A 17,987-nucleotide genomic window follows, 5' to 3' on the forward strand; every position below is an offset into this window, starting at 1 on the left:
TACCCTGCAAATTCAATTTTTATGAGCTGATGATCCACTTTTATTCCTCGCAGGTGGAAAACGGCATCTCAGTTTACATAGAAACAAGATGCAAAGCACAGGCTGCTGCTTTTAAACCAGAATATGATCAAACACAGCCTAACTAGGACAGAATGCCTGCTCATTATTCTGAAAGCCTCTCTGTTATTTTATCACCCACTTTTCTAATATAATAGTTTTCTAGGTTGTCAGTTATAACATAAATGCCTGCTAAGAGTGATATTCTGATGGTGCGTTCCCTAAAGCTGAGCGGTACTAAAACCAGCCTCATGCTCTTTCATGTTTCTGGGTAGGTGGGGTCTGCCGGGGCCCTCTGGCTGCCAGTGCCATCCAAAGAGCCAGTGTTTAAGGCAGAGTCGGAAGACTCACTGTATCTGAGCATCAGCCAAGCACAGAGTTAAAGCCTGTGCTATAAATTGATGCGGGAGAATTGTCTGTATTCTGTCAATCATATTTTAATAAAACGCTGATTGGCCAGGCAGGCAGTATAGGCGGGAAAGCCAGACAGGAAGTAGAAGTGGAGCAAAGAGACTGAGAGTATTCTTGAAGCAGAAGCTCCCTCCGCCATTCCTGCCCAGACCACCGAAGAGGCAACATGTAAGCTGACAGCTGAAAAAGGTACCAAGCCATATGGCTAACATAGATGAGAATAATGGGTTAATATAAGCTATAAGGGTTAACAAGAAACCTGAGCTAATGGGCCAATCAGTTTATAATCTTATGGAGTCTTGTGTGTGATTTTCCTTGGGAGTTGCCAGCTGTGGGGTACCAGGCAGGACAGAAACCCCAACGAGCCGGCCCTCATACTACAATAAATGAAGAGCTAGGGGTACACGAGAAATGGGCCTCAGATGACTGACTTCATCTTCACAGGACTGTTTTGTGCACTGGGCTCCAAAGGTGAGCAAGACTCTGAAAGCAGGAATCATAAGGCATGGCATTCCAGGAAGTAGAAATGATGAAAGGCGGAAGCTCTTGAGGGAGGTGTAATTTCTCACCAAAATATATATTATGAATAGTACTTGATTGAAGGAGGCAGGAAACAAGCAATGCAAAGCTATCCAGTGTCACAAATTTTATATTATAGGACATGGATGGATTTTAATCCACAGCAGAGAACCAATGAACAGAAAAGCCATTGAAGCCAGTTAGAAATCTCTCTATTTACATCAGATCAACTCAGGAAAAGAGGTCAGGTTCATGACTGTGATGGCAGTGAGAGAGGAGGAAGTGAAAGCCCTTATAGAAGAAGAATGTAGAGACTCCAGAGAGAGGTGCTGGGGAGACTTAGGTTTGTGTTGAATGACTGAGTAGGACCACCCACCAGGAGGCAATGGCTTTGGAGACTAAAATAATCACCCTCCGTGGACATGAGTTATGCTACAGCAGAAGCCACAGGCTGGGATTTCCATTTGACTTGAATCCTAGGTAGATTTTGGGTCTGAGATGTAGATTGCAGACTAATTTCTTGCTTTGAAAACAAAAGTTGAATGAAGACAAAATAAGATCATTCACTCGGCACAAAATAAAGGGACCAAAAAGACAATCAGTGGGTTGTCTCCTGGCAAGCATGCAAGCCTAGTTTCCCTTGCTCAATATAATTTGCCTTAGGTACTTTATCCTTGTGATTTCAAGAATAGTGTATATACAACTAAAATAGAATCTAATGGTTGTTTCCTGGGTAGATCTGCTAGTGATCTTTTTTTTATTGATTTTTATTGAGATCTACATTTTTCTCTGCTCCCCTCCTTACCTCTCCCCTCCCCTTCAACCCTCTCCCAGGGTCCCCACGCTCCCAATTTACTCAGGATATCTTGTGTTTTTCTACTTCCCATGTAGATTAAATCCATGTATGCCTCTTTTAGGGTCCTCATTGTTGCCTAGGTTCTCTGGGATTGTGAAGTGTAGGCTGGTTTTCTTTGATTTATGTTTTAAAAACACTTATGAGAGAGTACATGTGATAATTGTCTTTCTGGGTCTGGGTCACCTCACTCAAAATGATGTTGTCTAGCTCCATCCATTTGCCTGAAACTTTCAAGATGTTATTTTTTTCTGCTGTGTAGATCTCCATTGTGTAAATATACCACATTTTCCTTATCCACTCTTCGGTCAAGGGACATTTACGTTGTTTCCAGATTCTCACTTTGACAAACAATGCTGTTATGAACATAATTGAGAACATGTTTTTTTGGCACAATTGAACATCCTTTGGGTATATACCCAAAAGTTGTATTGCTGGGTCTTGAGGAAGGTTGTTTCCTAATTTTCTGAGAAATCACCATACTGATATCCAAAGGGGCTGTACCATCTTGCATTCCCACCAGCAATTCAGGAGTGTTCCCAGCCTACAAATCACAATCCCAGAGAACCTAGTCAATAATGAGGACCCTAAGAGAGACATATGTGATCTCTACATGGGAAGTAGAAACAGACAAGATGTCCTGAGTAAATTGGGAGCATGGGGACCATAGGAGAGGATTAAATGGGAGGGGAAAGGCAGGGAGGGGAGCAGAGAAAAATGTATAGCTCAATAAAATCAATTTAAAAATCCATAAGAACACACTCATTTTGAACTTGGAATTTATTAAAATTCATTCTAGTAGAAGTTAAAGACCCTCCAAAGTCTTGATATATATATATATATATATATATATATATATATATATATATATATATAAACACTGCTAAGTCATGTTTTGCATAAAAAATTTTAAAGAAGTGCATGAAAATGTTATACACTTGGGAATGCTAGATGCCTCATACTGTAGAAAACTTACAAAAGGTAACTTAGGCCCCACTTGGTAACAAATGAGGCCTTTAAGTGGACTGTTCATGCTATTTGTCTATTTGAATCATTGAAACAAATTGCATCCAACAAATCTTCTGGAAATAGCCCAAATGAAAATAATTACTCAATGTGCCAATTAAAGGGATTCTCCAATTCAGGCAGCCATAAGAGGGAAAACTATATATTCCCCATCTTGTATTGCAGCAATTTTTAAAAGATATTATAAGGCGATGAAGAAGCTGTTGGATAAAGTTTACAAGTAGCTTGGATGTGTTATATAACTTTGTGATAATGTTCCGCCATGAAATATTGCTAGGTAACAAGAAAGTGACAGTTGGAGGGATGGCTCTCATTTACCAAGCTAAGATGGTGCTTTCACCTCCTCTCTGGTGTCCTTTCACACTGCTATCCTGGGGCAAAGCTCCTTAACAGAGCCTAGAAGCTTGTAGTAGTGTCCCATAGATTCTCATTAGCCTCACCTAGAACTATTGCTCCCATCAAACCCAAGTATATGCTGTAGAGATTCAGGAGTGAGAAGCTTCACCCTCAGCTCCATCTTCCTTGAGCTCCCTCTCTCTTCTGGCCCCTCTCTATTGAAACTGCTGCCTCCCACACAGATACCCTGTGATCGTAAGGGAACATGACAGCTTTGGATGCTTTTGGAAACCCTACCCCAAATTTCCCAGAACTTTATTGTTTGTTCTCAATTCAGCTTACCCTTGGTCTTTCAAGGGTCTCTGTTGCTTCTGCTTTCTCATGGTCCTATACACAACAGATATGTGGTGCTATGAATTCTTAGTTGTTGGCTTCAGCCTGCTTGTTTGTATCATCTGCCTTAACATTTAGCCCTAAACTTCAACCATCTGCAGAAAATGGACGTGTCCTGCATCTATGATCTCAACCTTTGATCTCTGCTAAGCCTCCTATTCCCATAATACTTCAAACTCAGTAAAACCACACAAAATTTCTCATTTCCCTACCCAGTCACTCCTGCAAGAGCATCGCCATATGCCACAAGTCATCTTTGTAGCCTTGGCCTTGCCACCTGCCTTGCAACTCACCTTTTATAAACCCCTGGGCTCTGTTTTGATACTCTGTCTCCTTTGGCAGCCACTGCTTTCCATTCTCACAGTTTACTATTTCGTTACCTACAGGATAAATTCTGAATACTGGCATTAGAGAACATGTCCCTAAACAAGTTTGAAACATTTCCCCTGGATGAATTGCCTGAGTACACTCAGCCTACTCTGTTTCTGTTTGGTCCATCACTGTCTCAACTGTCCCAAAAATCTGTGTCCATCTAAATAGCAAATCAAGCATCACTATCCCCTTAGCTGCACAGGCATTCTCTCCTTTCTTGGCACAATTGTTTGATTTTCTTGTGTCGTTCAACATCCTACATCCTCTTACCGTGTATCTCATCTCATGTTAAATAGTCTGTCCCATCTTTCAAGTATGTTGTTAGAGTTCATGGTTGGCCTTATTTTCTTCAACTTTCCCACCGTAGTGTTTTAGATAGGAATTATTACCTTTTAGGTTTATTGTTGGGAAAAATATTTTATCAATAGACTTACTCAATGTTAGACCCTACATGCTGCAATATCCACCTATCAGGTAAGCTATAACCACTGGTTTAATAGTGGCATTACTGTTATAGGGTAGCCAAAAATTTTCTGATTAGTTTTCAGGACTGATACTTAGGAGAGAATTTATGCTTGGTATTCAAAACCTGGTTAAAATCCATGGCTAAGATGTCACGGGCCCTAGGTGGACCCTACTATTGCTGTTTTTCTTGATGTTATCAAACTGCATCCTTGCTAAAAAGAATTTTAAAGCCCAACAAAGTATTTCTACCATGCTTACAGTTTTGTTTTTACAAGGTGATTTGAAAACTTTTTATCCTTGTCTGCTCTGAGCACTCGTTACTGAAATAACACAGGGCATGGCTGAGTGATGATGGCTCTGCTCTGACATCACTGTTAACTGAGTTTTCATCCTAGTTTAATTATTGAGTTCTCATGACCTCACATTGCATTTTCCCTTCTCGTTTCAGGGAGAATAGAGAAGAAAAGAGAACAAAGAGGAACACCAGGTAAGATGTCACTTCATTAGTTCCAGGTTCATTTTCTGCCTTTATTTTAGTCTTTTAAAATGTGACTGTAACTTAGCACTCATTTTCACAAAAAATTAATCATTTATGGTCCTTGACTTGATCAATATTAAATTAATTTAAAATAATACACTTAGCTTTTATTTTAACTTTCACATCAATCAATTATATCCTGGTCATTGTGTCTTTTCATTCAAAAGAAAATGAGATGGAATAATAATTTTTTCATGATTGCCTATCAAAAAGCAAGTCTTACTCCCAGCAATTTAAAAATACGGACATTGTCATAATTGTCAACCAGCTTATTTTCTCAAATGTCAATGAATCTCAGTTGTATGTCTTAAAAACACTTGTATAAGTGATATTTTTCAAGACTGTATTAAATATTTAACCAAGAAGAACCTTTCTATTTGGAAGGAATTGTTAATGTGTTTCCAGTGATTGCCGAGTATAAGCTCTTCCTGTCCCTAGAGGGGGCTGTTACTTGGGTCAATGCAGTTGCATACATTATGGAGTCAACATTTGCTAACTAATACAAAACGAGCTTTTATATTTCCAAATTTTCCATACTTATCTTTTTGTTTAAAATCTTGGAGGAAGACAAATTTCATTCACTAAGTAAGCGTTCATGTTGAAACGTTGGGACCATGAAATCCAGAACTGCCACCAACCATGGAGGATGTTGATTTTGCTTATACACCTGTGTCTGTCCCTTCACAAATTTCAATAGCCGCATTTCTTATTCTTACAGTCATTGAAAGCTGTCAATATGAAGATATACCTTCTTCCCACTGTGTGCATGTGTGTGTGCATGTGTGTGTGTTGGCAGGTGTGATGTGTTTTTCCAAGCAACTAATATAGTCATAGAAAATGGAGCCTACGTGCTCATCTGAAACTGAATGAACAATACAATTGCTCATCTCTTCTTCACCTTCCTAATGTTAGCAACCATTTAGGATAAGTAGGTAACCATTTCACTCTCCCAGCTTCCCTTTTAAAACTTTTTGTACACCAAAAACTACAGAGAAACCCTGTCTCGAAAATCAAAAAAAAATGCATTTTCTTTTTCTGCCTCTTGACATACAATTATGAATACGAAATATGTATGTGTGTGTGTGTGTTTCTGTGTGTGTGTGTGTGTGTGAATTCAAGGGTACACCTGGTCTCTCAGAGCTGTGATCACCTCTGTTCTGGCCCTTGAGGGTAGGTTGTATGTGTTGTTTCTAATATATGGAAGTGGTGCTGTAGGCACAGCCTTCTTCATGAAAGAAACTATCCAAGCCAAAGTATTGATACAGATTCCTCCTTAGGTTCCTTCTATAATGAGAAATTTAAAGTTTTCTGTGATCAAGGTGACACACAAACTTAACAACAGGGGCAAAGCCTGGGCTTTAGTCCTGTGCTTTCTGTTGCCACCATCCTGGCCATTCCTCACCAAGTGAAGAGCCATCCAGTTGAATGCAGTGTTCAACTTCTTAGTAAAATAGTCTCAATAAGTAGAAATATGGAATTAGAGAATCTGGTTTGGTTTCCCAGCCACCCACACCTGAATAATCACACAAAATTATATTAATTGCAACACTGTTTGGCCAATGGCTCAGGAGTATTCCTAGCTAGCTCTTATATCTTAAATTAACCCATTTCTATTCATATCTGTGTATTGCTACAAGGCTGTGGCTTATCAGTAAGGTTCTGGCATCTTTCTTCTTTGGTAGCTACATGGCATGTGCCTGATTCTGACTTCTTTCTCCCTGAATTCAGTTTACTTTTCCCGCGTACCTATATACTGGCCTGACATAGATCAAAGCAGCTTCTTCATTAAGCAATGGTAGTACAACATATTCATAGCATACTGAGGGGAATCCCACATCTGAAATCAGTTTTAAGGTGAACACACCTTTTTGAGGGAAAGCCATCAGTAGGGTTCTGAGGAAATCCTTCTTACCATGTGGCTAGGTCCATGGAATAAAAGTTCAATTTTTTAACCTAAGGGGATGGCTCAGAGGGTAAGAACGTTTGTTCTGCAGGGTTGAAAACCCAATATAGAATCCCAAAACCAGGCCTGGCTATATGTGCCTGTAATCCCAGCATAGCAAGGGGTGGCAGAAGAGCAGGTAAATCACTGGGGCTTACTGTCCCACCATCCTAGACAAAAAAAGATAGCTTCCAGTACAGTGAGACCATGTCTCAAGACAATAAGACAGAAAAATGATGGAGGAAGACACCTGACAACCTGCTCTTGTCTCTACATGCATAAACTCACATCTATGCACCAGGCACATCCTCATACACATACACACATACAGAGACAGAGACAGAGACGGAGAGAGACTGGAACAGTGAGGTAATGATTCAGTGGTAAATATGTTTGCCACTAAACCCAGTGCCTGTGTTCAATCCCCAAGACCCAGAGGTAGAAAGAGAGAATTGAATCCCTGAAAATTGTCCACTGATTTTCAACATACACCGTAGTATGCAATGTCTACACATACATAATCAAACAAACAAGCATAATTTAAAATTTAACTATGAGATTTAAATATTTAGAGTTTGTCAGCATTCTAATTACAACTCAGGCTATGGTTTCATTTAGGGTACTATTTTGTCAAAGCCAGGAATAAAACTCACAAGAGCAATGAAAATTGGTATCATTCATTGCCATTTTTGAAAAAGCAATTCAAAGCATGTATGTCCCTTGATGCTGGCCTTGATATCTCAGGACCTACTCATACAGCATGGATACACACACACACACACACACATACACACACACACACACACACACACACACACACACACAAAGCTAAATTTGACTATGTAGTGCTGTAAGAATACATCAACAAAATAAGAAGGTTATTTATCTAGCTGTCCCTGATTTTTTTTCACTAATTGAGCTCTTTCATTGGGAATATAGAAAAAAATGGTCATTTCTATTTTATATAAAAAGTCTACAGAGTGTGAAATACTTATATTTAAAAAATCTGCTTGTTTCAGTGTTGTGTGTTTTTGATATTTAAAAGCAATATAAGCATAAAACACTAAGAAAAATCCTGGTGTCCAGAAGTTTCTCATGAATTGTAGTTCACAAAAGGTGACATCAGAGATTTGCTTCAGTGTAGCTACGACTTCTGTTAAGTATATATCATTTTCAACTTCCCCACCTTTCAAATCCAGTCAACTATTTAGTGAAGAGTAGGGCTTGAGGACCAAAGAGTGGAGCTATTGGAAGAGACAATGGTTATTGTAAAACAAAGTTACAGGCTAATCACTGATTACATTAGATCATCTCTAAAGTTAGGCACAGTTTGTTCATTCAGATCATGTTTTAAAAGTTGCTTGAACATAGTGTTGGTTTTTTTCTCTACCCAAAAGGTGAAATTTATTGTTGCAAATAGAGCAAATGCTGGACCACGTGTTTTGCAAGCTCAGTCCCTCACTGCCAACTTTACTTTCAGCTTTGTGCTCCGCGGAAATCTTCCAACAACAAAACTTCTGATTTGAAGCACTGGCACAAACTTAATACACAGCCATTCTGGATTTTTAAAATTAGGTTGATAAACTGTAGACAAAATCTTTCGTTTACATGTGAACAACAAGTTTTGTTTCCTGTGTGTTATTTGACAAATGCAGATTTTCAGGGAGTTCACCTTTCTGCTGACTCTCCTGTATGCTATCCTTGGTTTGCCTCTACTGAATGCTATCCTTGGTGTGACTTCTGCATGCTATCCTTGGTGTGACTTTCCTGTATGCCATCCTTAGAATGATTCTCCTGTATGCTATCCCTGGTGTGACTCTATTGTATGACATCCTTGGTGTGACTCTACTATATACCATCCTTGGTTTTCAGGAAAATTGCTAAGATTTCTACACAATATCAAAAGTTAAACCCTCAAGATCAAATATAAGGAATTTTAAGCTTAAAATTAAAAATCTAGTCCTAGGTTTATCAGTGACTGACACTGAGCCCTTGAAGGTAGCTGTACATATGCTTTTGAATAAACTATCATTTTTAAATCCCATTTATGTTTGGATGTCAATATTTTGGAATTCATTCTGTGCTTTATTCTCACTTTCAGAACTATTATCCAAATCATGATTCATTAGCATCAAATTTGAAAATACTCATCACCCTAACACACATGATTTCTTTTATTTGTCTTTATTTAATCTTGAGAATGTCACACATACAAAACCTGATCATATCCATCTCCCCTTAACTCACCCATGTTCCCTTCAACATGGCCCTTCCCAACTTCACATTCTCTTTATTTATAACTGGCAAAGTTTACTCACTGCTGCCCATGTGTGTATAGGTGCGGAGCCATCCCTGATGCATGGGAAATCTACCAGTGGCTACACATTCAAAAAAGTTTGATTTCCCCCTTTCCAAGCAGCTATCAATCACCAAAGGTTCCTCAGTAAGGTTGGAGACTGATTTCCTTGCCACCTCATCTAAAGAGAACGATTTTGCTCATCCCTCTGCAAGCTCTCTCACCAATGCCATGAAGGAATCCTGGCATTGGCCTTCATGGGAGTGTTTACACCAGGAAAGTTGACTGGTGCACTCTTGGTTCTAGGGCTGTGTGTGTAAAAGCCTAGGTACTCCCAACACTTAGCAAATCTGAAGAAGTCTGGGTAACTTAGAACTTGAAGCCAGACTTGTGAACCAAAGCTAACCTAACCCAAGCTCCAAACTCTGACAGAATACATAAGTGGTCTATTTTTTCCCCTTCATATCTATTAGAAGTATCCAAGACTGATGTTAACAACACCTCAATGTTAATCTTTCCTCCAGCACTAAGATGCCAATTTCCTGCTTTGATTGCCCAGACGACCCATTCCCAGAGTATTTACTTTGTTCAAGCAACTTCCCTCATGAACCAATTCTCTGAACTGCATTTATGTATCTTATTCTTTACAAATAATCCTCTATCTGTGGGTTTATAGTTCGAGTATTTAATGTTGAATGGAGTAGAAGACTTACACTTGAACTATTTGTTCAAAAAATCCGGAAGTGTTTATTTTTAAACAAACTTCATTTTCCAGCCAGTCGAATTTATGATAGAGAATGGATGATGGCACAGCTGTGCAGCCTTATTTTGTAAATACCTTAAATTTCATTGCACAGCATTGCATTTAAAGAGTGCATTTATGCAAATTGAGAAAATATGAAATGATAAGTAGCTAATGCGGGAGAAATTGCCATGTCACGACACATAGCTGTCTAGGAAAACATTTTGTGAGGCCCACCCCCCAACACACACACACACACACACACACACACACACACACACACACACACACATGTACACGTCCTGTCCCTGATTTGGAGGTCAGAACTTCTTTTCATTCCATTGATATTTTCATCATGACTTGTTTAGATGGCAGGGGAAGAATGTTCTCCGCTACAACACAGAGGTTTCCCCATGAAGCCATATGCCTCTTTGACTAACTGAGAGAGTTTTGTCTGCATTGACTCTAAAGCACCGTGTGTGTGTGTGTGTGTGTGTGTGTGTGTGTGTGTGTATCCTTGTACCCTGAAAATAAAATCAAGTTTCTTAATTTGTGCTAACCAAAATTTCTTTGAGCTTCAATTTTAAATCAAATAGACTGTTAAAAATAAAAACCTCTACAGAATTTCCGTTTAAAGTGGAATAGAGCTGAAACAAAAATGGACATTCGTGCCAAGTCTGAGTCACACCTGTCATCCTAGCACTTGGGAAACTGAGGGAGGCAAAATGCCTGTTGGAGGCAAACCTGGGCTACATAGCAAGATACTGTTTTAATAAAACTAAAATAAAAATGGAAATAAAGCAAAGAAATACAAAAGGAACTTTAGGGGACTAGATGATTTTATCAAGGAAGCAGGGAACCAATAGTTCTCAAGGAAATTGTGCTGGGCTCTTTAACTCAGAGTAGGAAGCTGTATCAAAGTGCATCTTCTTTGGATCTGTGTCTCAGTCAGTGTATATATATATATATATTGAAGTGATAATAAATAAGGGTGCATAAATCACACCCTCTGGAAGGAACTGGCGTGGAGCATTCAAGGTAAGCATGCATTTAGGTTAGTTAGAAGTGCTGTTTACACAAAGACTGAAAACTGCCCACAGAATAAACCACCCACGATTCTTCGGCTTACTCTACAAACCAGTCTTAAGTTATAACTTATAATCGATTTTCCCACAGGGATAAAAATAAGACTATGTTTCTAAGCAAGAAACAGATGCCTGGCATTTTAAAAAATACAAATTACAAACATTTTAATCAACAGTAAATGATAAATTTGTATAATGCATAGTTTAAAATCTTTTAAAGTGAATGTGTGCCATTGGAGCTGAGCAGTGAGAGAGAAATCAATCACACAAATTGTTCTGTTATGTCACAAAGAGTCCCCAGGTAAGAGGATTTGCAGAACAGCCAAGAAGCCAGCAGGCTCTCTGGAGACATAAACGCACGAAGCTTGCTCACCCCTGATGAGGGGTTATGACTTAAGGGACAGCTGGGAAAATACTAAAGAGATTTAGCCTTATTGGAAGAGAAATGAGAGACTCTAGGGTAGAGGTGCCTATCGCATAGGCAGATCCATGTTTACGGAGTTCTTATAAGGCCCTAGATGGGCAGCATCCATCATGGGGACAGATCCACATTCACAGTCACAAACTGGTACCCTATTTATTGTTTTCTCACTGATGATTATTGTCCACCTTCTGTTAGAATCACTGGTGTGAGAGGATGACTTAGACCATGCCCCTGCCCTTCTTTGAACATATTTTGTTTAAGTCCAGTGCTGTGTATCCCTTGCTCAATCACATTTGTATATTCACATAGCTCTACCATGTCGTAGCTATAAGCGTGACTGTAAATCTCTAATGCACTCCTTACAGTATAAAACCTACCTCCACTTTTCAATACTTCACCTTAAGAATTATTGCCAAAAAGCAATTTCCTCAGTTCTTTAAAAAAAATTCACCTTTATGTCCCACTGATAAACAAAGAATGCATTAAACTCAAGTTAGACATCATGTAATGAATTTTTCCTCTTGTTTTCAGTTGTTATTTTCCTACCTAATGCCCTAGCTATTCTATAATGTCCATCCAGGAAAGACAGATTAGCAAATACAAATTACATTAAATCTAATATTTAGTTGACACTCATGGTACATAGAAATGGACTAAACCTTACTGCACCAATATAAATATTTTGTCTGTAACATTTTTAAACTTTTATTTACATTTAAGCTTACCATAAAGTTCACAAACATAAAGTTTATTATCGAAACTGTAATATTAAATAGGTGGGATCATTAAATACATTTAAATTGTGTTACCGTCACTACCATCTGTCTACAGAACTGTCCACACCTGAAACATCGCTTGCCCAAGAATAACTCCTCATTCTCCTCTCTTCCTGCTCCAAGAAAATACCACTCCTATTCTCTTTATGCCTGTGTGAGTGTGTGTGAGTGCATTGTGTGACTGTGTTAGTGTGTTTGTCTTTAGGAAACGTGTGTATGTGAGTGCATGTGTAAATGTGTATGTGTCCATATTGTGAGTGTGTAGAGTGTTTGTGTGTGAGTTTTGATGTGTTGTGTGAAAGTGTGTGTGTGAGTGTCCTGTGTGTGTGCTTGTCTGTGCATATGTAAGTGTCTATGTGTGTTTGTGTGTGTCTATGAGTGGTGCGGGAGAATTATCTGTATTCTGTCAATCATGTATTTTAATAAAACGCTGATTGGCCAGGCAGGCAGTATAGGCAGGAAAGCCAGACAGGAAGTAGAGGTGATGCAATGAGAACAGGAGAATTCTGGGAAGCAGAGAAGTTCCTCTGCCACTCCTGTGCAGACCACTGAAGAGGCAACATGTAAGCTGACAGCTGAAAAAGGTACTGAGCCCGTGTGGCTAACATAGATCAGAATAATGGGTTAAGATAAGTCATAAGAACTAATAAGTAGCATGACCTAATGGGCCAATCAGTTTGTAACCTTATGGAGTCCTGTGTGTGATTTTCTTTGTTGCTTGCCGGCTGTTGGGGTACCAGGAGGGACAGAAACCCCAACAAGCCAGCCCTCAAGTTACATATGGCGCCAACGTGTGGACAACTGTATCCACATAAAGCCTGAGATAGCTTGGGAAGTAATTCTAGAATAAAATGACAGCATTGCGCATGGTTTCTTGGTAGCAGCAATTTCTCGCATCTACTCTGTTTGCTAGAGGCAAGCAAGCGCTCTCATCGAAGAGAGGCTTCCTGACTCAGCTTTAGCTGCAAAACCCTGCAGCTCTTTTAAGAGGTTCTGCCACGAAACACTTAAACGGTGTTGATCAAAAGCTAAACGCATGCTTTTCGGTTTTCAGCCATAGCAGGAAAAAAGCTGCGCTGTTTTAAAATGCTGGTTTTCTGGGCTGTCCTGCCAGGGCAAACTCTGACTCTTTCAGGCAGGCAGTCTGACTGAGTGTGGTCTGTGAGCAGAATGCTCCAGCTTGCTTGCTGGCAGGGATCTTGAAACGCCATAGAGTTGTGGCAGTAAAAATGGCTCCAGTGGTACCTCTACCATGAGTCTGGAAAGCTAAGAAATGGACTGGATCTAGTCATCAAAGCCATGGTTTTAGGCTCATGTGGTCAGAAAAAGAGAGATATACAGTAAAGAGAGATTCAAAGAGGAAGAAAACCTCTAAATGTTTTACAGTGTGTTAAAAATATATGCAGGCTAAAAGTTAAAGTTCTTAAAATAAAAAAGAAGAAAAGGGAGACTTAGGGTGTGGTGGTACACACCTTTAATCCCAATGCCTGAGAGGCAGAGGCATATTGACCTCTGTGACTTCAAGGGGTAGAGGTAGATTGACCTCTGTGACCTCAAGGTGTGGTAGTACACGCCTTTAATCCCAATGCCTGGGAGGCAGAGACAGATCTCTGTGAGTTCAAGGTGTGGTAGCATACACCTTTAATCCCAGCACTGGGGAGGCAGAGACAGGAGGATCTCTGTGAGTTCAAAGACAGCCTGGTCTACAGTGTTATTCCAGGACAAAGATATACAAAGATCCTGTCTCAAAAAGTAAAAGTAAAAATAAAAGAAATAGAGGTTAAAATAAAGCCACATAAAGATGGAAAATGCACAGAGAATCTTCATACTGTATGCTATTATGCTCTCTTTAAATTGTTTGATTGCTGAGGAAGGAGCAACAACTGCTAAAAGACTTTTGTTTATAAATGCTGCTGAACTAACCCAAGATAGGAATTTTGAAAATACCTTGGCTTCAAAACTGAAGTCAAAAGGTATGTTACTTTGGAGAAGAGATTTTGCTTTTGTTTCCACAGAAAACGAGAGACTCTGGATTTATTCAGAGTTAAGAATAATCACCTTTGACCAAGGGAGGCCACCTGAAAAATCTCCGATAGGAACAGATGGCCCAGATGTCTGAGTTCTACATCCAGAACAGATTCAAGACTACTGCCTGAGATGATCGAGACTCACAGGATACTCCAGTCATGACTTGATTATAACTCTAAATTTTCTTTAGGTCCCCTTAAGACTATCAGCGCCCCCAACCAGCAGGAAGTAGCCTGAAATACTACGCCCACATTCCCAACAAATGGACTATGGGTATTTGCCTTTGTTTAAAAAAAAAAAAAAGAGGGAAATGGTGCGGGAGAATTATCTGTATTCTGTCAATCATGTATTTTAATAAAACGCTGATTGGCCAGGCAGGCAGTATAGGCAGGAAAGCCAGACAGGAAGTAGAGGTGATGCAATGAGAACAGGAGAATTCTGGGAAGCAGAGAAGTTCCTCTGCCACTCCTGTGCAGACCACTGAAGAGGCAACATGTAAGCTGACAGCTGAAAAAGGTACTGAGCCCGTGTGGCTAACATAGATCAGAATAATGGGTTAAGATAAGTCATAAGAACTAATAAGTAGCATGACCTAATGGGCCAATCAGTTTATAACCTTATGGAGTCCTGTGTGTGATTTTCTTTGTTGCTTGCCGGCTGTTGGGGTACCAGGAGGGACAGAAACCCCAACAAGCCAGCCCTCAAGTTACATATGAGTATGTGTGTGAGTGCATGTGAGTGTGTGTGTGTGTGTGTGTGTTGTCTTCACATGAGTTTGCAGTTGTGAGTGCTTACAAACATGTATGCAGAGACCAGAAAATGCCAGGTGTCTTTTCAACCTCTACCTTGCTTGTCAGAGGGAAGTTCTCTCATTGAAGCCTGCTGTGCCAGTACACCGGCTGGCAGTGAGATCACAGGATCTCTGCCCCTTATCCATGGAGTGATAGTCATTCCCAGTTTGTACAGGTGTGTTTGGGATTTGTACTTGTGTCCTCTTGCTTTCACAACCAGTGGTTTCATCTACTAAACATCTGCTCACTCCACTTTATTTTTCTAAAAATTTGACTACTTTGAGTACTCCATATCAATTTAACTAAATAAAATTTGATGGAGGAATATGTATTTGTTTTACTCTGTTAAAATATGTTTGGATAGTAGGATAGAGAGATGTCTCAGTGGGTAGTAGTGTGGAAAGATGTCTCAGTGGATAGTAGAGTGGAGAGATGTCTCAGTGGGTAGTAGGATGGAGAGATGTCTCAGTGGGTGGTAGGATGGAGAGGTCTCAGTGGGTGGTAGGATGGAGAGGTCTCAGTGGGTAGTAGGGTGGAAAGATGTCTCTGTGCTTCATCCCACCAAAAAAGTGTTTTTTAAAGACTTAATTAATTTAATAGCATACTATTTGAGTTTGGATATTATTATATTATCCTTATAGCCTATACCCAAGATAGATAGAACAGGTACCATAAACATGTTTACTATAGTCAAAGAATATAGACTATATGATGAGACAGTCAAGATCTATGATGTGACAAGCTAATACAGTTATAGTTGATGAGAAAATATTTTATATTGCTTTGGGTTTTTAGTTGAAATTAGAATTAATATAGCCTTGGTTTCTAAGCTTCACTGGTCTTGTGTCAGTGCTGTTTTAGCACGTGGAGCTAGTCACTTACTGTACATTACTGCCATATTACTTGTCTTCAAATGCTTCCTGGGACACTGGTGCAAGTCTTCCAAGACCCGTTACTTACATTTTTCATGGCTTCCAAACAAGCACCCTGTGGGTGACATTGACAGTTTCTGCTGCCAGCCAAGGTGTGATGCTTTTCCTCACCATCACTGCAGTGGCTTCTGTGGGCACTGGGGCATGAATCTGATAAAAATCCCTAGAAATGTTTTCAGTTGGGAACCCTTTCAGAACCTTTCCAGAGTAACACCACTGCTGGACATTCTTCTGAACAGTGTGACTCTGGGTTGCTATCTCTGTGGAGGCAGAGACTAGGCTCTCAGTCACCAGCATGGCCTCTTTGCTTAAAATATAAGAAAAGGTTTGAACTGAATTTACTCAGGAAATACTTACTCAGTGTTCCCCTTCTGCCTTGCTGGGTGACCCTGTCAGGTAGCTTCCTTGGTCCAAGATGTCTTTCCACAGAGTGGATTCTTAGAGTCTATTTGTTTGGTTTCCAAGTGCCTTGAGGAATCACTGGTTCATCAAGAGCAGAAGCAAGTGGCTGTGTCAGTCATAAAGCTTGGAAAATGATCCTGTGCGCTTCCTAAGAAAAGATATCCCTAAAACTGGTAGGATGAAATTACAAAGACAGATTATGTGATATCCACACAAAGAGCATCATACATGAGGGGGATAACAATACCTTACCCAGATGCACTTTAGAAGAGAGTTAAGAGATTTTCAATAACCTACTCTAACACCACAAGTCTATAAGTTACAATGCAAACTGTGTTCATTTAAATGAAGACATCCAAGATGAGGTTGGAAAAGTATTTCGTTTATTCATTCACTTATTGTAGAACCATCAATAGAATATTTACTACTTACAAGTACAAATTAAGAGCAAATACCAAAACTACATATAGTGTGAGAAAAAATTTAAAAAACATTGAATATATATGATTTGATTTGACTGTTCAGAGGAAGTGAGGGCTGAATGTTACTTTCTGAAATTTTCCTTCATATCCATGATTGATCAGTTTTGTTTGCCTTGGATGAGTCTGCTTGCTCGAAGAGACATTGGATGTGATCTTTTCAGCACAACAAAAATATCTGCATTTCATAGATCATTCTGTCTTTATTGCACTTGTTGATCTGTGGTATCCTCTTATTGTTAAGATTATGAATGTCAGGGTTGCAGAGATGCTCAGCAGTTAAAGTGAAAATCATTCTTCTCCTGCAGAGGAGCCGAGTTAGGTTCCAAGTACCGTGTGTAACTTCACTCCAGGAGCATCTGGTGCCTATATACCCCAGATACTCAGACTCACAAGCACACACCCACATGTAGACACACACACATGCGTGTAATTGAAAATAATAGAAGCGGGGCAGGACACATAGCTCAACAATTAGAGCACCTGCTTCTCTTGTAAAACCAAGGTTCCATGCCCAGAACCCACATGAAGCTCACAACCAACAGTAATCAGTGCAGGGGATTTGTCATCTGTTTGTGGCCTCTGTGGGCACTTCATGCACGTAGTGCACAGACATGTGTGCTGTCAAAACACTTACACACTTAAACAAAAAAGAAATAAACTTTAATTAATGAAAGTAATTTTTTTAAGTTTTAAATAATGTGCACATAAGAGCAAGGAAAAAGTTACTATCTGTACACAGAAGTCCTCTGGAACCAGCCTACATGCTACTGGATGTGATACTGTCTGCACACAGAAGTCTTTGGAACCAGCCTACATGCTACTGGACATGGGAGACCTGGAAGTGAAGTGATTTGAGCATGGGGATCTAAGCTGGAACAAGATTGCAGCGTATGCCTGCATGTACACACCTATCACAGAATTCTTTACCGAAATGCTCTTAGCTGCAGTCAAGCACAGCTACTAATAATTCATTTGCCATTGAGATAGAAGCCTCTGAATTTGAGGAAATAGCAGGCTCTCTTTGCAAAGGACATTGAGATCTTGTATTCATTGCAAAATGACCCAATTAAGCATCTGTATGCCTTTTCCAGTGTCGCACTCTGTCCGGCCTTCTCCC

The 17,987-nt window shown here is 39.7% G+C and overlaps 1 protein-coding gene across 7 annotated transcripts in view; it reads left to right on the forward strand.

The window, feature by feature from the left end:
• Positions 1–17,987, forward strand: part of Chst9 (carbohydrate sulfotransferase 9) — a 254,222-nt gene that overhangs the window by 111,787 nt on the left and 124,448 nt on the right. For all 7 annotated transcript variants that reach the window (XM_087896241.1, XM_085700093.2, XM_085700092.2 and 4 more), the window contains one exon: positions 4,881–4,919. In XM_087896241.1, coding sequence (XP_087752367.1) covers positions 4,881–4,919 — 39 coding nt within the window. Of the gene's footprint in view, positions 1–4,880; positions 4,920–17,987 lie in introns of those variants that run through there.

Source organism: Myodes glareolus, chromosome 13 (genome assembly GCF_982192425.1).
Source record: "Myodes glareolus chromosome 13, mMyoGla1.1, whole genome shotgun sequence".
NCBI classification, from domain to species: Eukaryota; Metazoa; Chordata; class Mammalia; order Rodentia; family Cricetidae; genus Myodes; species Myodes glareolus.